This window comes from Cheilinus undulatus, linkage group 12 (assembly GCF_018320785.1).
Source record: "Cheilinus undulatus linkage group 12, ASM1832078v1, whole genome shotgun sequence".
Taxonomy (NCBI): Eukaryota; Metazoa; Chordata; class Actinopteri; order Labriformes; family Labridae; genus Cheilinus; species Cheilinus undulatus.
Window position 1 is genome coordinate 23,463,483 of NC_054876.1, and position 23,214 is coordinate 23,486,696.

The following is a 23,214-nucleotide window of genomic DNA, read 5'->3' on the forward strand; positions in this document are numbered from 1 at the left end:
TATTCTTTTTTTTTTTTTTTTTTTTGTGGCAACCAAAGATGACTAAAGACGAGAGGGACCATCCAGCTTGTTATAATGCACAGTTAAAAAGCTTGCGTCTCTGATGGTATGGGGTTGCATTGGTGCCCATGGCATAGGCAGCTTACACACCTGCAAAGGCACTGTCAGTGCCAAAATGTATAGACATTTTAGATCTGAACTGGCCTGCCTACAGTTCAGACCTTCATCATTAAAGAGAAAATCCAGCAAAGAATCCTACATCAGACAATAATGGGACAAGATTCCTCACCCAAAACTCTAGCAAATGGTCACCTCACCTTCAAAACATATACTTTGTTGTGAAAAGAAGAGGAGATGCCAAACAATGATAAATATGGTCCTGTCCCTACTTTTTTGAGATGTTTTGCTACCATCAAATTCAAAGTGAGCTAATATTTTTCATGAAATGGCAAAATGTCTCAGTTTCATCATTTGATATGTTGTTTATTGCTGGCATTGGGCCAAAACCTTGTATCTCCAAAATCACCACTTTCCAGGGAATGAAAAAAAGACTGTATTTTTCCATTAATTCAACACAGAATGGTCCCAGTAAGCCTCTTTTTGACACTTTATTGTTTTATTATTGTTCAAAACCCACAGGAAGATGCAAAGGATCACCAATAGAAATTAAAACATGAAAAATGGAGATACAGGGTTTTGGCCCAACATCAATTTTATGTTCTATTTTGAATAAAATATGGGTTTTTGACAATCATTGCACTCTTTTTTATTTAAATTCAACACAGTGTCCCAACTTTTTTGTAATTGGGGTTGTATTAACTTGCAACATAGTCTTCGAGTTGAAAATACGATTCAAACTCAGCCATAATGAATACCATAAGAAGTAAGAGAGGGAGTAATTTGGGTGGAATGATCCTTTATAAGTTGGCTGGAGTTACTTTAGCTGTCAGAAGCATGTGTATAACTAAGGCTGCAGGTATAATATGAAAGGCTTTTTAAAAGGGGCTTAGTGTTCGCTTTAATGTTGCAATTATGATCTCCCTCAGCCTTCAGCCAATCAACACGTCAATCAAGTGGAGCTGTGAAAGCTCTGTCAGTCTCAACGATGCTTTAGAGTGTGTAATGTGTGTCTGCACGTGTTGAATCTTCTGAAATGAACAAATATCCTCCTCACCCTCATTACTTAACTTGTATGTGTGTTTGTAAGTGTGTAACATCCATGTGTGCAGCTGGAGTGATATTTGGTACTTTCCACATCCAGCGATGATAAATTACTAGCAGCTGAATGTCTTTCCATTTTTGTTTGGTTGTTTCTTTTTGTGCATGTGCATGTTGTGTGTGCATGTGCTTTATATGTGCTTTTGTTCAATTATCACCTCACACCCAAGGTTCTGGTTTCTGTTAGCTCTGTCCGAATGCTCAATTTGTTAGCAACATAACTTCATAAATTACAGGCAGTAAAAGTACCAGATGTTAAATCAACATGAAAAAACGTTCCCAAACTTTGAGAGCAATTTCTTTAAAAAAAAAATCTGGATAAGTCATGAGTTATGATTTATTTATAATAATACCAGCATGTTTTTCTAAAAGGAGGTTGGCCTGGGAGAACAGGGAAAACAAGGGGGTGACAGATGATAAAACAAGAATAAAGCTCATGTGAGAGAGAAGAGGTGAGAGGATGCACAGAGGAGAAGAGAGTGAGTGTTAACCCATCCAGAAAGAGGGGAAAACTCTAAATTCAGTTATGGCTGAGAAAAATAAAACACAGAAACAGCTGCCTAACAGTCGGAGGGATATCAACTGTCAGAATCAACTGCCAGTGTCAGATCCCCCCTCTGTACATCTCTAGAGACTTTTAAGAGAGCAGAAACTAATCCAACAGCAGGATGACTTAAAGTGGTTTCAGTGCATTGGGCTTAAAGTGTTTCCAACTGACTCTATTTATAGAACAATAGGTTCTTTAAATCATTGGATGTGTGAATGTCTGTTATATGTTTGAGTAGGTGTGTTTAAACATCTGTGTAGGGCAGTGCACTGTAAGTGCATGTGCTCCTTCATGTGTTCTTTGGCTCCAAAGGTCAGGTTTCTCCAACGATTTTCTGGGTTTCTTTCCACACAGACAGAAATAGCATCAGAGCTGCAAAAGCAGACAACTGATCACACATCAGCTGTAAAAGGCATCAGGACACCAGCAAAAGCACATCTTCCTACTATAAATACACATAAATACCAATAGAAAGAAACCAGCACTATCTCACACTACAGATGGGTTTCCTTTTAAACTCCATTTTGCAATTTTGGCTCAAAAGTCAAAACTGGAAACAGAGCTTTGGACAGTTAACGAGGAGTTGTTGCTGTGTGTTTAACTGTGTGGATCGCTGAATAATCGGTGTAAAACACATGAGGACAAAACCCTTCCAGCTCTGAGTTTATGATTATTTATGAGGTAATAAATAAGATTGCATGCTGCCAGTTGGGCGCGTCTGTGGTAATAATTTGCCACTTGGAAGTTAAGCTTGGCCGACAACATACAAAAAACAGAGAACTGAGAACAACAGATTTTTTTTAGAGAGATCTCCTTATGGCCAATGTATAGAGAAAAAAATGACAACTTTGATATGCAGCCATTGAAATGAGATTATATGGAGAAAGTTGGCCATGGTGGCGAAAAAACAATAAATACAATTAGATCTAACAGGATCTATGTATCTGTCCATTAGCAAGACAATAAATGACAGACATGCCAGTTTATTTTTGTTAAAAAGGCTGTAAGGTTGTTCCAGTCCAAATTTATTTTGAAAGCACAGGACCACCCACAAGGGGGGGGGGGGGTCTCACGGAGACCAGAGCCAATACCCTCACCATTACTTACGAGAGCAACAAAGTGCACATTTTTATTGTTGTCTGTTCTATTCCAATAATGCCAGAGTGCCCTGCCATGACTTGCACAAAGGTTGGTGATGCCAAAAAAATAAAGGACAAGAAAATTGTTCCGAAGGAAAAAGACAAAATTGACATAATTTTACACAAAACTCAAAAAATGGGCCAGACAAAATTGTTGGCACCCTCAACTTAATATTTGGTTGCACACCCCTGGGAAAAATAACTGAAACCAATCTCTTCCTATAACCATCAACAAGCTTCTTACACCTCTCAACTGGAATTTTGGACCACTCTTCTTTTGCAAACTGCTCCAGGTCTCTCAGATTTGAAGGGTGCTTCTTGCAACAGCAGTTTTGAGATCTCTCCATAGGTGTTCAATGGGATTTAGATCTGGACTCATTGCTGACCACTTCAGAACTCTCCAGGGCTTTGTCTCCAATCATTTTTTGGTGCTTTTTCAGGTATGTTTCAGGTCATTGTCCTGCTGGAACACCCATGACCTCTGATGCACACCCAGCTTTCTGACACTAGGCCCTACATTGCAGCCCAAAATTTTTTGATGGTCTCCAAATTTCATGAATCCTTGCACACAGTCAAGGCACCCAGTGCCAGAGGTAGCAAAGCAACCCCAAAACATCTTTGAACCTCCACCATGTTTGAATGTAGGTACTGTGTTCTTTTCTTTGTAGGCCTCATTCTTTTTTCTGTAAACAGTAGAATGATGTGCTTTTCCAAAAAGCTCTACCTTAGTCTCATCTGTCCACAAAATGTTTTCCCAGAAGGATTGAGGCTTACTCAGGTACATTTTTGCAAACTCCAGTTAGGCTTTCTTATGTCTCTTTGTCAGCAGTGGGGTCCTCTTTGGTCTCCTGCCATAGCGCTTCATCTCATTCAGATGACGTATGGTTCGAGCTGACACTTTTGCACCATGAGTCTGTAGGACAGCCTGAATTTGTGTGGAAGTTGACTGAGGATGTTTATCCACCATTCCAACTATCCTGCGTTGCATTCTTTTGTCAGTTTTTCTCTTCTGTCCACATCCAGGGAGATTAGCCACAGTTCCATGGGTTATAAACTTCTCGATTATATTACACACAGTGGACAAAGGACTTTCAAGATCTCTGGAGATGGTCTTGTAACCTTGAGATTGTTCATATTTTTCCACAATCTTGCTTCCTAAGTCCTCAGACAATTCTGGGCTCTTCTATCTCTTCTCCATGCTTTGTGTGACACACACAGGCACACAACACAAACGTGAAGGCTGAGATTTCCAGTTACTAAAAATGCTTGGTCGCCCCTGTGCTTCAACTCTAAATTCAGGTCGGTCTGAAGAAACTGATCTGTGGATTTAAGAGTATGTGACAAAACATGGGGGTCTAAAAGGTCAGAAAACAAGCAAGGAGCCAGTCTGTTTAAAAATGTATTAGTGTAAAAAATAATGTATCATAAAGTGATTGCATTGTTATTTTCAGTAACAACAATTTCAGTTTTTTTATAGTGATGTCTTTACATGCAGTGAATCATTTTGTTTTGCATTGTAAAATAAAATTAAAAAAAGCTAACAAGTTTGTGAACCCGTGTTGTATTGTACTGTATTGTACCGTTTCATTTTGTTTCACATCATATTGTATCATATATCCTGATGAATTGCATCATTTCATATATCATATATAAATTATATGTATATCATATTGTATTGTATCATATAGTCTCATATCATATCTTGACGCATCTTATTGTATCATATCATTTTATATTGTATCGGGAAGTTTCATAAATCATATCATATCGCATCATATCGTATCATACCGTATCACATCATATTGTATTGTACCATATTGTATTGTATCATCAGAGTTACTTCGTGATTACAAGCCTTTTCCATGTTGTAACTCTTCCAGAGTAGTAAATATGGACACTTCAAAATAATTTGCAAACGTTTAGGACCGAATCTGTCTCCTCTGTACTCATTCGCTCATGCTGCCTGTGAGAGCATCTTTGCATGAACCCCTCCTGTTCTCTTCACCCCGTCTTCTGTTTCCACTCCTCCCCCTCTTTCTGAACTACACCCTCTGCCACTCTCTTCTCTCCATTCCCCCATCACTCCTCCTCCTGCCTCACTCTTCCTCTCAGACTCCAGAGCTGCCCGCAGATCAATACTCATAGAAGTTTCATGAGGACAGACCCTCCACTCCTGTTTCACAATAAAACGTGAAGAGAGGAGGCAGGCAGGAGGAGAGCGGTGGGGGAAGTAGCAAAAAAGAGAGGGAGAGATGTTAAAGCTGTATGTAGGATTTATTTATTATTATATAGAGGTAACATCTTTGTTGATCTTTTTAGGACATTTTTCTTAAAGTGAAGCATGGGAAGAAAACAGAAAAAAGGTGACTGAGGTAGAAAAAGGTTAAAATGGGTGAAAGGACAGATAGAGCTGAAGAAGAAGGAGAAGAAGAAGAAAAGGAGGAGGAGGTGTGTTGGGATCGATTCTCTCGCCAGCCAGCAGTTCAATACCACTGAATTATTGCTTCATTCTTCCCCTTATGAGATGAGATCTCTCTCTCCTGAGCTCCTCTTCTTTTTCTGACTTTCTGAGTGTTTGTATATGTGCGTGTGCACACATGTGTATCTGCATGTGCATATGACTGTATGTGTGATCCACCAATGAGTGGATCAATACTTTACAATCTAGTTTTAAAACTTTCTGTCTTCTATTTCTTTTCATATGTTTCTCTTTTTTTCTGTTTCCTGCCCCTTTTCAAAATAAAACCTTAAACCTAATGTCACAGGGTTTATACAGAAAATCTGAATAACTTTCTGGGACCTTTTTTAAGACCCTCTTCATACATTTAAAGACCCCATAGCCTTCTCTTTCTAACCTGTTACATTAACAACCTGGATATAGGTTTGTTTGAGTTGATGACGTAAAATTGCTGTGCTTTGGTTAGCATTGTTTCTTCAAGAATTGGCTATTGTTTCTTACAGTGGCCGGTAAGGCCAAATGGTCTGCAAGGTCGGCCGTTGTGTTCTCACCATATGCACCACAGCCCAGTTACAGGACTAAAAAAGTATTAGGTGAGAATAGGCTTGAGAGAGCCCAGTGTATGCCTGGTTATAGATTAAAGGCAAAGAAAATGTCCCCACTGTGGTTTTTCACCAATTCGTACCCAATAAGTTAGACCACGTCTGATTTAATATAAATTACAGCAGCTATGATCATAAACTAGGCTTCATGACAAAACCTGAAAGCTAAAGCTTATATTATATAAAAATGTATGCCCACATTTTTTAAAAAGAATTGTAAATATATATACTGATAGAGAAAACGCTATGTTACCTTGCCACGTAATGACTTTCCTGTCACTAATACAGTACCTACTGAGAGTCATGTGATTTAACAACTGGATTAACATTTCTTTATGACACGAAGAAAAACTGGCATTAGGGAAGACAGGAGTTAGAGCTGAATGTTCCTGTCTGCTCTAATTGTCTTTATATTGTCTTAAATAAACTCATCTACTCTCAGACTAACAGCAGACCTCCGCTCCATTCCCACTGACTCTCTCTTTCTATTTATGCACTCAATAGTCAAATAATATTTCACGCTTATCATCAAAAAGAGAAAACTATCCTTCATAGAAATTAAAGAATAGTCTACTAATGGTTTATTTATTGGTCTTTGGGATAGCAGAAAATGAACATGATCATGTTTATGGATTGGGTGGTAAGAACTGTATGATTTACTAGCGCCAGTAAATAAATTACGACTCAACAAAAGAGCATCTCTATAATAGGTAAAATGCTTCAAACATCTCCAGCATTTTATTTACAATAAGGAGGGGAATTTATTTGAACTTCTGACGCAATTAGGCTCAGACAAAGTTTCACTTGGCAGTGTGAGAACCCAGGCCATTTGTGACAATCGGACAGCAGTATAAGAACATAAAGGGAGGGAGGGATCAGAAAAAGAAGGGGGGAAAAATTCCCACCCTGATGTAACAACATACTTGTAATGAGTATTATTTCCATGTAATGACTTTCAAAACACAATCACAAGTCCGTCATTCTCTCTTTCATCCGTCTCACCCTCTCACTCTTCTTGCTAGAGCACCCCCTAGAGGCCAGGTGCTTTTTGAAATTTCTGGTTTTGAAGCAAGTTTTGGATTAGTATTGTTTTGAGTGTGGAATCGTTTCTGTATTAGAAGTGCGTTTGTCGTTCATAAATTTGTTTTTGATTCTTGGGGAGCGTTCAGTTAGCTGCATCACGTTTCCCCTTTTGAAGTTCGTTTGGACTTTTGATTGTGTCTTTAAAGTTGAAGCGTTTCTCTTATTGAAGCCGTTTTGTTTCATTTAGAGTGCGTCTGGCTTTTGCCAACGGTTTGCCCTTACCGACCAACGTAGTTTCTACTTCAAAATTTCATCTTCTTCCTTTATTGGTAATCTCGCAGGTAATTCAAATTTTGGTGCAGCAGTTACTACTTAAATGCGTCTGCGAAATGTCTCCTAATGATGACAAACAGCTGTGACGTCAGTGCGGCATGCTTGGAGCTGGAGCAGGGCCCATACTCCCACCCGAGCACCCCGTTCAGGCTGCGGCTCGACTTAGCCCTGCCAAACTGGGGATGGAAAAGTAAATCAGCACGGCTTAGTTTGGACCGAAAGTCAGAGCGGAAAAACCCTATTTATGCCTATTTATTGGAATGTGCATGTTTTGATTGTCTGTGTGTTCAGTTCTTGCTGCGCTGTGCTCTCTCGCGCTTCTGAGACACCATAACACAATGTGAATGAACAGATGGGGACACCAATACTCAGCTGCTGTGGATCAATACAAATGTCCTCAGACATAATGACGCCAAAGCTTTGTAACTGTTGTACAACAGGTTTTATGTGAGTGTTTATGTATTGATTGCTACTGTTATAAGTGTGTCTTTATGTGTGTGTTGTTGACAATTTTTATTTTCCCAATGAGCTAATGAATCAGTCATACCCAGTCAGTGTAAATGTGTGTACAGTGTGTATATGTAAGTACACACTGTGTGGTAGACCATCTGTTTACCAGACTACCCACCATCTCTCCCTCATATCTCTCTGATTTACAATTACTTTTAACTCCCACCCTTGTTTGAAAGTGCGTGTGGTAAGTTGTGTAAGACATGACCCTTTGAGAGTGCTTTGAGTGCGTTTGCATTGTGAGTCGTTGCATGTGTGTGTGTGTCTAATTGCTCGGTCCTTACACCCAGAGGCAACTGCACCGCTAAAGAACAGGAAAAAACCACCATAGCCAATCAGCTTTCACCGCTGCAACCTTTCCCCTGTGACTTCTAGGGAGAAGTCAACCTTGAGGAGGGGTCGGGGGACCGCAGCTACAGATTGTGTTTCCTGGGTCACATGTTGAAGCGATCAGCCAATTGCAAGGTCACGAGAGGTCATTTTGACCCAATAGGAGAGGCAGCGGGACAGCAGACGGACCAATTATCAGCTGGCTTGCCTCAGGGTCTGACCAAAGAGGTTCTGACTAAAGAACACTGCAGGAGGCAAAAGGGCCAAAAACATTTTTGCAAAGAAACGGCTGATAAAAATCCAATCAAATGTGTTTAAAAGATTTTTAGCAACTTTTTTTGCCTTTTATGTTAAAAAATTAAAATTCTCCTTCATATTGTTAACCTTAGAGGGGTGCTATTTACTTTTCCAGAAAGACAAACTTTTAAACCTCCTGAGAGAAACTTTTGGTTTGTTACAATCTATGCCATCTAAGACTTAAAAAAAAACTTTTAAAGAAGAGTAATGTCTGACACTCACCTCAAAGACAAGGTCTGAGCAACTCAGAGTTTTGAGCAACGGACTGAACTTTTGTGAAGACTGGGAATTTTGCACGCCTATAAACTGCATGACTGTTTCATTTCTTTGAGATTTTTTCTATCTTCCATTGTCACCTGATGGTAATTTACAACTACAACTTTGAACAGAAAAACAAAAAGGAGGAGAAACTAATGAAGTTGTTATGAGAGCCAGACTACCTCTTTGACATGTCCTCTCCTTTGTACCATGACAGAATAGAGAAGGAAAAATCCTTCTGAGTGCTACAGCATAGCTAGGATTTCACAGGCAGCAGCCATCTTTGTTCACCCTTTCCCCTTCCACTAATTTGTGGAAAATACATGTCAAGGAGACATTTTTGCTTCACCAATCCACCAGTTTCTGATATTAGGGTAATGCCAAGTGACTACCCTAAAACAAGACCAGTTTGTGAGTTTGTGACTTGCTAACTGGAAATTTGTCTGATCACCTGACACATGATTCAGTGTGATGCACCCTCCATGAATGAAGCTCCACATATTTTTATTTAGTGGTTTTGATCTGCACTTTCTGTAAATACTCAAATAAAGACCAGCAGTCAGTTTGTGGCTAGGTCTGGTATGATGAGGATTGTGATCTGCACAAACAAATAAGGGCCTGCCCTTGAAGGTCGAGGTATAATCAAAGGCTAACATGCTAGTTCTTGTGTGTTTTCATTTGAAACAGCACAGCTTTTAATGCTCTTAAATGGCAGTCTATTCAAAGGTGTAGCATTCTTTGATTTTTATGGATTTTAATGCAATTGTTTGCTCAGACCAGGATTGCAAAAGAACATGGAAACACTTAGGGGAGCAGTGCAGACAGGAAGGTTTACTGAGGGATAAACAAAGCCAGTCAGTGACAGTAAAGGGGCTTTGTTAATGAAAGGAGAACTGAGAAAATACAATTTTTTCCATTAAAAAATGGACTGACTGTTATATGTTCATTCTCTCCCATGCTACAGGCAGTTTGATCCAGTCTTATCTATGTCTTGTACGTTTCCATATAACCGTCATGATTATTGTGGTAATGTCAAACATCACTGCGAGACAAGGCACACATCTTTAAGAAATAATCCTGACTCACATCTGATTAAATAAACAAAAAGGCCAAAGCCAAACGATCAGGATCTCTGAAAAGAGATGGCTTTCCCCTCACAATGAGCATGAGTGGTTGGTGGGACAGACATCAGCTAAATAAACACGGGCACGTTCAGAGTTTTGTGAGCTAAAACATGGCAAATCTGTACCGTTGTGCCGCTGTTTCTCTAAGTTTTTAAAAATGTTATTATTTTTTGCTTAAAGATTTCACTGCTTAAATGGCCCAAAAGTAGCTGAAGTATTAAGAATGTTTATATTTTTTTTGTAGAAATCCCTTCTTGCCCACCAAGGGTAGGTAGTTTTCTGCTGCTGCGTGATGTCATCTGCAAAGAACCTGAAAAATGGATCCATCAGAATCCCCATGACCTCTCACTGAGCAGTCCTGTTCCAACAATGCTCCGCAAAGTAACCCTGATTTTAGATCAACATAAAAATGTTTTTACTGTCACACTTTCAGATTTCAAATGTTAAAAATGTGAGATGAAGATAATATTGCTCCCTAAAAGAGAAAGTGTGTGACTGAGGAAAAGAAGAGAGAAGCAGCTGTTAGCTGTTTTCATGCACCATTTCCAAACCCTTTAAGTTGTTTAAAATCCTCTTTTAGTCAACTTGACAAAAGATATGTAGGTTATCTTGATATCATTGAGTGATCAGATAATCCCTTCTCCACATAACATTTTATTTTGGGCTGTTATATTATAGTAATTGCTTTGTAAAATACAAACACTTGTACTTCTCAAATAAAGAGATATAGAAATAAAGGCCTGACTCCAAACAATATGCCTGCTTCATATACAGACCTGGTACCTTCTGTTATTTTATAAATAAAGGCTGTTGTCCCTTTTTGAGGATTTACAATATTCTTGTGCCGTTTTTTTTTTTTTTTTTTTTTTTTTACCAACTGTGTTAGCTTGCTGTCTTTGGTGGTCAGATGTATCATTTATTGAAAATCTTTGCAGTGGAAAAAGTAAAAAGGTTCTTTCATCACTTCATTTGCCCATGGCTGTGGGTCCAGGCATGAAAAAGACTGTGTAGAAATTTATCCTGTTGCTCATGGTCCTGTTACCTGCTTTTAATCAGTATGAATGACCGTAGCTGAAGGTCATCACTTAACTCTTTTTCATTTGAACAGGCTAAATGAAAGCTTTTATGAACAACATTAAAACTGACACTTTATCTATAGTGATTTTTTCCTTCTTCATTGATCAGGTTTAAATCTTTGTATCCACCCTTGGTTAATTGGGTCATTAAATGTCTCGAACCCCAAAGAATTTATACAGCTGCTGTTTTTCTCCTCTGTCTCTCTCTTTGTGAATGACGTCATGATCACGATGTGATGGAGCCATGTTGAGCGGATCAATACCAGACATCACATCACCTCCATCCGTTTCCGCATGTATGTGCGGACAACTGGGCAAATACGTCCACACATCCTTCTTCTTTCTTTCGCTTCACTACTTTCCTTTCACAGGAAAACCCTCATTCACAGTCAGCAATCACTCTTTTCCAACATCTTGTGTGTTTAACGTGTGTTAGTAAACTGGGTGTTCTGGATGATTTCACTAATAGTTTCAGTATGGAGGGCTATAAAGAGCAGACTGTTTAATTGTAGCTGCTTTAACGACCCTGTGATTATGGCAACATTGTAACGAGTGCGGCTCGTTAATGTTGACTAATCTACAGTCATTAGTTCGACACTGTCTGGCCCCAGAGTGAACTGAAACATAAACACACATGACAAAGGATCTTATACAGGCAAATAAACATCTAAAATTCATTTAAAGAGAAAATTTCACCTCTAAGAGATGGAGAGAAAACTTAGAAAAATGAACTTTAATCATTCAGCATATGTACAGGTTTATGTGCTCGCTTGCGTTTACCTGTGTAGATGAACCGTCCCGGTGTGCCTTTACAGAACTGTTTGGACTTGTAAGACAGCGTGACCTCGACGACCCCGGGGATATGTCTGGGAGGCGTCTGCACCCGGATGGCATGTGGCGTGATCAACTGAAAGAGGACAGAAAGTAAACAAGTATTTATCATACAGTCACAGCAAACACTTAGATCACTTCTAGAGTCTTTTATCCAACAGAATCCATAGATTTATCATAGCCAAGTTATACTTCATACCACTTCTGGTTTAGAGTAAATCTTTTTGAATAGTAAGGCGGCTGCACGTTACTTTATGATAGGAACATTTTATAATGGAAATAATTTAATTGTGATCTTCTGGAAACCGCTAGAGGGGAACCATGCATACAGGCTTTTTTTTAGTTGGTGTTGTCATTATGTCTGTTGTTAGAAGAAACACACTTGATTTCTATATTCTGAGAAAAAAATTAAAAAACAGACTAACATGCTGCCGCTGTTGTGCTATAAATTCAGGGTAATGATGTCAAATGGTTGCTTTGTTCTTCTTTCCCACATCTTTCAAATTGTACTCACTTCAATCTACATGACAGTAAGTTCTTCCCTATTGCACTTTTCTATAAAACAGCACTCAGGCTTAAACTTAAAAGACATAAGACAAACAACAATTCAACCATCTGACATCACCACCCAGGACTGATTACATAACAACTGCAGCCTCATGTCAACCTATTTATACATTTTCTCAGAATATAGAAATCTACTGTGTTTGTACCACTTACATATAAAATATACATACAGTATGTTAATCTAATAGAATCAGCATGTCTTAATGTGCAAGCTTCCTTTCTCAACCAGGGTGCAGTTGCACTAATGTGAAATATAGCAGTTCCGATCTTAGACGGATCAAAATATATGGCCAAAAAAAAGAGACAGGATAAAGTAACTGCATTTTACACCCCATTTTTGATGACACCCAACATAATTTCTCTATTATTTCTATTATCATTAATTACCTCTATAGAGTACTTCATAGACTTTAACCACCTTTTTTCCTAGGCACAAAGTTGCAACCCACTTTTGGGTCCCATCGGTTCTGAATCACAGCTTTAAAGTTTATCTTATAAATTCTGTTATTACATGAATCCCCTGGCAGGGTTGTAGATTTTTTTTTTTTTCCAATTTATTGATCTATATGTTTACTGGGGGTTCTTGATATTTTTAGAACTTTTAAAGGGTGTCTTGACAGAAAAAAGGTTAAAAAAAACGCTGCTTCAAATGACTTTAAGGGGTCTCTGTACCACACTTTAATAACTGCTAGTGAACACCACACCAAGGTTATAATAGTTTGGGTTATTTATTTATTATTTCATTTTTACCTTGTGTTTTTGGTTCAGTTTACTTTTAATTAGTTTTTTTTCTGCTAGGTTGCTAGTCTAGTTTAGTTTTTATTTTGCAAAAACGCTTCATTTTCATTTTAGTTTTAGTTTTATAAGTTTGGTGTTAGTTTTAGTATTTTAGGCAATATCGGATACCTGTCAGGGGCGAGACCCCAAAGGGCTCATCACTTCTGATTTCAATTCTATTTTGATGTTTGTACACAACTTTACAAAAATTACCATCATGTGAGGTCTTCTCCAATCAAATCAGGGGATTTTACTCTCTCCAGGCTTGGGAATACATGTAAGCCATTATGCTGTTGTCAGAGACTAACACTAAGAAGATTTTGTCTTTAATTCAATTTAATTTTAGTTAGTTTTGTCAGCACAGAATTTAGTTTTAGTTAGTTTTTTTTTAAACTCAGTTTTTATTTAGTTTCAGTTAACTAAATTGATTTTTGCATTTTAGTTTTAGTTATTTTTTTATTTTCAGTTAACTATAATAACCTTACACCATGTACTACCATACTTTTGCCCCTGTATAAATAGATAAATAAATAAATACATTTAAAAAAAATCTGTTACCTTAAAACTCACCGTGGATCTGGTTTTGACACAAGTCACTTCAATATGTAGAGTACATAATTTACTGGACTGCTATGCAAAAAGACCTGAGCTCCTTTTAATAAGATATCAGCACAATCATCACTTTTAAAGTTTTTCAAAGCTCCATGTTATACATGTTTTAGATTTTACATTGGCCCTTTAGTAAAATGAAAATCTTCAAGATGCTAATTTTGACCATAACTGTTGCCATGAGCTTTGTAGCCTCATTGTAACATTTACTGGGTTTGTGAAATAGACTTCTGCTGCATTTATGCTTGTTAATATGAACAATAAATGGTAAATGGACTTGAGCTTGTATAGCACTTTTCTAGACACCTGTAAACTTAAGTGCTTTCACTAGGCAGGTTACACCAACCTATGAAGCCACAGCCCTGCCCTGATGTGATAAAAAGAGCATTTCTTAATACGCTTTGTTTATTCTGGATTTTGATTTCCAGTCATACTCAGACTTGTAAATTTGCCTGCAAACATATTTTTTTTATTGTCATCATAGTTGGGATGGGGGGTCCTGTGAGGGTGGTAGTGTAGGGAAGCATCGGCATTGTCATTTCCTGTACTGTGCATGTAAGGAGGCTGGGTTTGCTGAAGGTGACAAAGCTGTGGCAACTGAGTGCCATGTAGGTGATGTAACTTATCAGCAGCCCAAAGGGGCATAAGTGAGATCAGACGCCTCTTTACTGAACATTTATTTAAAAACAAGACACTTGCCCATGAGTGAAACCATAAATGCTCAGTAAAGAGACCTCCAATCTAACTTATGCCTGTATGGGTTACTGATATGTAGAACCACATAGCCCTCAGTTGCCACAGCATTATCACCTACAGGTAGTGACAGCGTGGATGCTACCTACACTACCACAGAGCCCCTCACAGGCCCCCATCCCAACTATGAAGACTGATGGGCAGTAGGAACCAGGACATTACTGCGGCTGAACATCCCAAATTATTTACTTTAGTAAATGATAATGATAATTTCATCATTTGAATGGAGAATATACCAAATGTTTGTGAAACTAACAAAAATCCTAATCTTTGCAGCATTTTCTGTATATTTACCGTCTACAGATACTATGAGGCAGATGCATAACTAAGGTATGAGTGTGATTTTTTATGGATTTTTTACAAACTGCTTTTACTATTTGGCTTGGGTTTAAGGATGAATCTTAGATTTCTCCAGACAAACGGAACTTGGCAAACATACAATCACTTTCTACTGACAACTTTTTAAAAAGTGTTTATTCTGGCTTCAGAATCAATAATCAGGTTGAGAGCAAATGAAACATTCTGTTGGCTGAAATCCATTCAAACTAACGTGTGAGTCAGTCTGAACTAAACTGAACTGAGACTCTGTACACATGTTAGTGTGTGTAAGTGTGGCTCTCAGCGCGGTAAACAAACCCTTCAGCTCTTAACACACACACCATCCATGTATGCCAGGATGCACACACACACTTGGTGTTGTTGTTGGAACGGAGCCATGGTCGCTCGACGCACACTGTGAGTGGAGTCAGAAGACAAATAAACAATCTGTAGAGGGGCTGTGTTGGGAAAAAGTATGATAGCAAGCTATGTGTGTATTTCTGTGTGTATTTGTGTGTGTATGTGTGCGAGCTTTAGGTTGATGGCTATCAAAATTTGCTGATTTGATCAGCAGAAAGAATTAGGCAGGGGGAGAGGGGATGGGAGAGTAGAAAGGGGCGGGAGGGGACTCATTAGGAGCAAACCTTATTTAGGCTCACATTTACACACCCACATCCAAAAACACAGAAACATACAACCCATCACACACAGTTAAGAGGCTAACCAGGAGGAAAAGCATGTTTTCATACTGAATTACTTCCAAGGGTTGGAGGGCAGAAACACACGGCCAAGGGGCTGAAACAACATGCAGACAGGATGATGCTTGTTGGCAGACTGACCTCGCTCCAAACCAACATGGTACCAAAGATCACTTGGAGACCATCGAAGAAGTTGTCTCCTATGATGATGACTGTAGCGCCCCCTGTGGTCCAGCCCTCGCTGGGACTGATGGCTTTGATGCAGGGAGCTGCTCCTAGGGGGAGAGAGGAGGATTAAAGACAGAGAAGGAAAAGGTGTCAGTGATACTCTCTTCAGCTCTCTAACTATTGAAAATTGTCACAGTTTGAAACTCACAAATGCCAGAAAATTCTAAAAACATAAATGGCCTCAGGTCTTTCTGTTTGACACCAATAAGCAGCCAGTGTCTGAGTATGCCGGGATAATCAAATAGGTTTAAATCTTGAGAAAATTGACTTTTTACCACATTATTTGTCAAGCCACACACTAAAAACAGCTCTGTGACACTCTGTAACACACTTTTGAGCCTTGATTCACCAGCCAGTTTAGAAAAAGACATTTTCCACTATAGCCATGATCAGTCTCTTTCTTTTGAGGTTGTTTTGAGACCAGTTTTTTAAACCTTGATCTGACTGATTCTTTTGGCGACAATGATAACAAAAAATACAAGCCTCTGGCATCCATTACTGGCTACTGTTTTTTAACAACTAAAAGTAAAGGGAAACTAGTGTGTAACAGTGGCAAAATGTTGCCAATGTGTTTCTGCAATTAAAACCCTGTTACTTGCTACAACCTTAGTCAAAATATGACTGAATAACTAACACCTTTTATTTAAGCTTCAGCACTGTTCAATCCTTTCGCTCATTAGAATTTGTATGTGGGGATGGAACATTCAGTCCAGTGTCTGTAGTTTCTCTGAAACGAGGCTGCCTGCCTCTCAACAGGCACAAAAAAGAGGGACCACATCACCCCTGTGTTGCTCTCTCTACATTGGCTTCCTGTTCACTGATTGATTTGAATATTATGTTGTTGGCTTCTAAAAAACTGGAGTGTGGAGCTATCAGTGTTAAACATGTCACAGCTGATTGTGTAATTTTAACTCCATTCTGAATAAATGGCCTTCTGTGTTGGAGGTCTTTGACGGTGTTGTTCCATTCAGTGTTAACCCAACTCTGTAGAGATTTAATTGATCTAAGCTCCACCCACTGCCATTTCAAATCTGGGGGCAGAGTTTTCCCATTATGCCTTTGTGCAGAATGTTTAAATGTGTGTTTTTGATGTGTTTAGATGTTGCCTGTTTGACAGGAATCACTGCTGGGATTCATTTGCTCCTGTTCTGAGTGGATTATTGTTGTTTTTAATGTTTAATACGTCTGCACCTTGAGTGAAGTCACTTCCTGACTGTGGTAATGGATGGTCTATAATAATGGAGAGAATGCAGACTTTCACCTTAGGACAATTTCTAGCTCAGGGCCTGTTTCATTGCTCTTTGGTTACCATAAGACACCTCACATTGCCATGATGTGAGGTGGCAATCTATGTTCATTATGATTTACACTCAATGTGAAAGGAAGTAACACAAAACTGTGTTAAAAGTACATCTTATGAGTAAAAAGCAACACTGTGAGTGTTAAAGATGAACAGCATGACAGAGTTATATATTTGCAAAGTGTTAAATAAACATTCAAAAGTGTGGACACATATAAACTCTTTTCTAGTATTAGCTTAAACAATTTCAGTATCAATCTAACCCTGGTGATTCAGCTCAGTGGTATTAACCACCTTATTTATGTGAACTGCTTCATGTTCAGACTCATGCCATAGCACTGAGGTGCCAACCAGCTGCTCCTAAATGTGCCCAAAAGAAGCTCAAAATCTGGGGTGATCGAGCTTTTTCAGTGCCTGTCCCAAACTGTGGAACAACTTACCTCCTCACATAAAATCAACTGCTGAATAAACCTCTTCTCTTTAGGCTCATGATGCAACTTTTTTATCCCAACAGATTAACCATTTACCATTTTTTTTAAGTCAAACTTTAATGGATTTTATTTTATTAGTATTGTTTTATAATGATGCATTCTTGTTTCATGTTTTGCCTTTTGTACTGTGAAGCACTTTGGTCGGCCCTGATTGTTTTAAAGGGGTATATAAATTAGATAAACTGAACTGAATGAGGACTGTATTATTTCAAATGTGGTGGTTGAAAATATATTAAAGAAATCAAATTTTGACAGCCTTACTGCTAGGGATATCTAGATTGAAACCTTTTCATCCCTCTGTGTCTCATTTCTCTTCACACTTTGGTTTTGCTTACACCTTTGTGAGCACACATTTCAAATCCTAAGTCCTTTTGAAAACTGATTTCTTTAATGACATCTCCTCTTGTAAACTGAGCACAATAAAAGCGAAGAAACAAATGAAAATAATGATTAATTTTAGTTTAAGGTCTAAGTTAATTTCTGTTTTCTATTTTAGACCTTATTTGCTTCCTTTTTTAGGGTTTGTGGAGCCAATGAATAGGGACTGACAGGCAGAATATTAACATATCATCTGAATAATTATGCCACATTCCCCCAAAAATAAAACAGAAGTTCACTGCCTCTATTGTAAAAGACCTTGAGACACTAATGAACATTTTTAAAGCTTGTAAATGAACTTTCTGTCTATTTAACAAAGACTGTTCTCAAACTTCAAGACCAAATATCCTACATAAACAAAAAGCTGCGTCATAGACAAGCTGCTGATTAAAGGTAATTAATTCATTACTTAAAAAACTGTTGTGATTCCATGAAGATGAAGGAAAAAGTCCTGATGTTTCCTTAGTAATTTATTCATTGAAGTGATGCTCTCATATTTTGACAGAAGCTGCAGTGTTCATTGTTGATATGAGATCAGGGCAGCTTATTTTTAAAGTAATAATATGAAACTGATAAAAACACACACAGAAGGTTCATTGAGCTAATTCTGCAGACAGAATGGATACAGTCGGTTTAATGTCACTTCAGCATTGTGTAACAGCTCATATCTTAGCCCAGGATAAAAGCTTGTCAGTCAGAAAGCAAGCTCCGATCATCTGGGTGTTTGCAGAGAGGAATCATAATGATATTAGACTCTCTCTCTCTTGCACACATCATCACACCATGTACTTTGTGTGTATGGGTGCGTGTGTGTAGTGGGTTGGATTAGCCAGATGGAGGGGCAGGAATCACCTGATAGGATTAAACCATCAACCATCTGGTGGCCATGCTGCTGACACTCACAGAGATTCATGCACACACGTACACCCACACACACACACGCTCGTTTTACCGTGCTCTAGGTACGATTGCGTCCCTTCAACAGGGTCGAGCCTTCGGGCCCGTCGGCCGTGTTTGGAGTTATTGTGGACAAACATGTTGTCGGAGACTGACAGTACGTGTCCCTCCACGCTCACCGTAGTCGAGACCACCACCTGGAGGGGCACAGGGAGAGAGGAACAATGAAGTGATAAAGATTTAATTTCATTTACTCTTTGTTTAAGTCAGCCATTGAGGTTTCCCTCATTTACAAAGACCTCAAGATCCAAAAGTACACAGTAAAAACAAAATTTAAACAAGAACGGGTGATGCTCAGTTAAAACAGTCAAACATGGTGTTGAAACGATTCAAGATCATCATGAATTGTCTAGGGGAGCTTAAGTCTCGATCTTAAGACTTTGTAGTATTTGTTCCACATTTTAGGAGCACAAAAGCTGAATTCAGCTTTACTAAATTCAGAATAAACCCATGGGACTTGTAGCCTTAGACAGTCAGTAGAGTGAGTTTGGTAATGTCCAGTGGTCCAGTTTATAGTAAATTTTATGGAGGATGGAGTACATCCAACCAGGGATTTATGGATACAAGGATACAGTTGTTCATCACGTCACCATAGTAATAAAGTGATGAGAGTTATAAGGATCCCCAGTTATTAATCTAAGAACAGAGTGATAAATGGAGTCCAGGTATTTGAGTGTGGATGCAGCAGCATGTCTGTAAAAGATATCACCATAATCCAGCACAGACAGAACAACAGCCTCAACTAAACTAAACTAAAAATGTGATTTATTATGAAACAAAAACCTGAGTTCTTGCCAAAGTTTTCCAATGAGATATTCAACATGCTGTTTAAATGAAAATTATTTTTCCAGCCAAATATCAAGATATTTATACACCAAAAAAAAAAAAAAAAAAAAACTTTCAGTACTACTACCACTGAGTGATGGTTGTAGAATGTTAAAATCAATATCTCTAGCTCAAGAGAAGATCATAAACTTGTTTTTTTCTTTCATTTAGAAAAAAATTAAGAGCAATAAAGACTGTTAAAAGCAATTTGCATTTTGCTAGCAATTTGCAAGCTAAACTTAGTACAAAAAGTAGGGAAATTTGAATTTTGGATTTTTTTGTTGTAACAATGCTTCTTGGTAATGAATCTTATACTATTAGAAAGCATGTTTATTTCTTTTAAATGATGCCACATTTGTAAGGATCATGCATTTGTGGGATGAGCAGCAGAGCTGAGAATGTGGGTTGCACCCATGAAAAATTTGCCTCTGCTTTTGCCACTGACTCTTGTTTTGAGCTTCTGGTACCCCCAGGTTGTGATAATCAGTTGCCTGTGAGTATGGGCCCTGCTACATTGGTCAGTTGATGTCTGCTCCAAGAATCAGCATGCCACATTTGACTGATCTGGATAGGGCCCATGCGACAGGGCACCTTCAAGCTGGTACAAAACCAAGTTGCGGCATTATTTGGAGTGACCATCTCCAAACTGAAGGTCAAGTTCCATACAACAGGGGATGTCAGAGACAGGCTGCAAAGTGGGCATCCCAAGAAGACGACACCCCAAGAGGATGTTTCCTAATCCTAACAGCACCCAACTGTAGGCTGATTTCTACAGATTTGCAGTCAAGATTTGCAGGATGATATGGCCAAAAGCTCTCTGCCCAGACAATACGGAACTGACTGCAGACAGCCAATCTCCGGTCTCTTAGGGCTGCCAGGAGGCCTGACCTCTACCCCATTGAACACTTATGGGATCAGCTTGGTTGGCTGATCATGCCAGAGTGACCAACACAACCACGCTGGCTGACTTGTGACAAATGCTGATTGAAGAATGGGATGCCATCCCACAGCAGTGTGTGACCAGGCTGGTGACCAGCATGAGAGGTGCCAGGCTGTTGTGGCTGTGTATGGTTCTTCCACACACTACTGAGGCCCCTGTTTGTTAAATGAATAAATAGTTAAGTTGCAAATATGACTTGTTTCTTCAGACTTCAATCATCCAATCCACCAAACACCAAACAAGAGTCAATGGCAGAATAAGCTGTTTGGCATTGGCAGAAAAAATCTGGCAAATTTTTGGGTGCAACCCACATCTTCAGCTCTGCTTATCATCCCACAAATGCATGTTGCACCTTTTAAATGTGGCACCATTTTAAAGAGTAATAAACAGTTTTTTAATGGTATAAGATTTATTGCCAAGAAGCATTGTTACAACAAAGAAATAATCAACCCAAAACAAATTTCCTTAGTTTTTGTGCCAGGTTTATCTCTAACTGTGCAGAATCAGCAAAAAAGGGCAAAGAGAGAGAGAGAGAGAGAGAGAGAGAGAGAGAGAGAAAAAGTATAAAGTTGGGGTCTAAAGATCACTGTGAGGAGGAGTTAAAAGCGTGAAAGTGTGAAAAGCTCTTTAAATGTAACCCGTTATCACTGCTATTACCATCACCCTCCACACACACCAAGTCACTGTGTGTGTGGTGTCTATCCTCCTCTGTTCAATAGTTCCTGATGGGTCCGGCCCTTAATTATCTCCTAGGGAAACAGAGCTGTCTTCTCTGGTTCCACTACAATAGAGCTGCACAATTAGAGGCACAGACACTGTCACACACTCGCTGCTGTATGACTCTTTCTGTCCTATATCACACACACACTCACACACATAAAGTACAGATGCAGCAAACACACATGTGAGACAAAATCAGTAGAACTACACATGTATTCATATCAGAAACACACACTCAGGCCATAGTAATAAATCTATCAGTATCTCCTGGTTGTCCACTATCTCTACTACGACTCAAGTGCTGTCTTCCTGATTGTGTTGTAGCCACAGAGATAAGGAAATAATAAAGCCTGTGTGGCTTTAAATCTTACTCACAACCTCCTGACATGTCCTTTCCCCTTGGTCTCTTTCCTTTTTTTCTTTCCATGTTTCTTTTTTGCATTTTCTACCCTTTCCTTGTCTTTCTTTCTCTCCTACACCGCCCTCTTTGTCTTATGCATTGTGTATATTTATGTTCTGACTGGTCACGGTCAGGATCACATGTTTCCTGTGAGGCCGCTGATAGCTTATTTACTCACACTAAAACACACGCACTGACATTACTGTGGTACAATAGCCATTATGTGCATCTTTGAAGACAGAAAAAAGTCCACAGAGAAGGAGACGGACATGCAAATGAAGAATACAAGTTAAAGCATGGTGTCTACCTGGAATCTCCTCATGTCTCGGGGGTTTCCTGCATTTTTTAAGCAGTTCTGGTTGCACTTGAGGAAAAACTTGAGGAAGAATCTGTGGAGACAAAGAGGACAGGCAAAATTTGGGGTGAAACAGTCAAAGCAGAATGGAGACGAACCTGCAAGTTTCCTTTAGGATATGTGAATTTATGCTCAACATAGAGATGCCCAAATACACACAGAGAGAAATTAATATTTCATACTGTTGGAAAGTGAATTTCCTCATGGAATATCCGTGTGGATGTGTGGAGTGTGTTTATTTTTTCTTAAATCCACACCAACTGAGGACTCTTTGAAAAGCACATAAAGGCACTGGATGAAGATAGAAAAAAGCTGAAAATCTAGTGAGAAACTAGAGCTGTGAGCTTGTGGAAGTTTGGGAAGATTTCAGTTTGACCTTCACTTTTATAATCCAGTACTTCAACATTCATTACTTTATTTATACTCAACATTATACTGGATTAGATTAACCTTTGTCTTTACTTTATTTCACCCAAAGCTGTTTCAGTAGTACTTTAAAGCTGTTTTAAAAGTCCTTCAAAAACCATAGGCCCTGTTCCAATTCGGACAACTTCCAACACGTCAAAAACCAGCTCCCTAAACCTGAGACGTTGCTTAATTCTAACACTGATGTAAAAAATTAAAGAAGGGGGACCGTTTTGACATTGTGTGTTTGAAATGGGACCATATGTCATGAATCTATATTACAGAATAAATCAAACACACAGATGGCCATCAACAGCTAACAAACACATCCAGCTTGTGTTTTGGTGTGAGCCAGCTGGCCCGCCTGGCATCAACACTGCACACTCACACAATAACAAACAGGCAGACACACAAACATATACATGTTTTACTGTTCACATGTATGTTTGGGTTTTGTTACACGTGTGTTACAGACCAATAAAGGCAACACAATCCCACAAGCAATATAATAATCTGTCTGTTGTACATCAGTGTGCATGAACCTCTTTAATGCTTTTCTTCATTCTTAAGCAACATGATTTGCTTGTTACAGGTTTTTTTGTCTTTCTTCGAGTGCTTTACCTGCACTTCAGTTGGTGCTGTGCTCATGTTTCCTTTACAAACTGTTATCTAGAGTTCACAATAGACAGCATGTACTATTTTTTCTATATATATAATTTTAAAACATTTTTAGTGTGTAGCATGCTG

At 38.8% G+C, this 23,214-nt stretch overlaps 1 protein-coding gene across 3 annotated transcripts in view; it reads right to left on the reverse strand.

Annotated features, from left to right (window-relative positions):
- The window catches only part of LOC121519139 (transcription factor COE1-A-like), a 135,595-nt gene that overhangs the window by 23,088 nt on the left and 89,293 nt on the right, over nucleotides 1-23,214 (reverse strand). For all 3 annotated transcript variants that reach the window (XM_041801952.1, XM_041801953.1, XM_041801951.1), the window contains 4 exons: nucleotides 22,015-22,096; nucleotides 18,818-18,959; nucleotides 15,610-15,743; nucleotides 11,696-11,822 (listed from right to left, as the gene is read on the reverse strand). In XM_041801952.1, coding sequence (XP_041657886.1) covers nucleotides 11,696-11,822; nucleotides 15,610-15,743; nucleotides 18,818-18,959; nucleotides 22,015-22,096 — 485 coding nt within the window. The remainder of the gene's footprint in view (nucleotides 1-11,695; nucleotides 11,823-15,609; nucleotides 15,744-18,817; nucleotides 18,960-22,014; nucleotides 22,097-23,214) is intronic.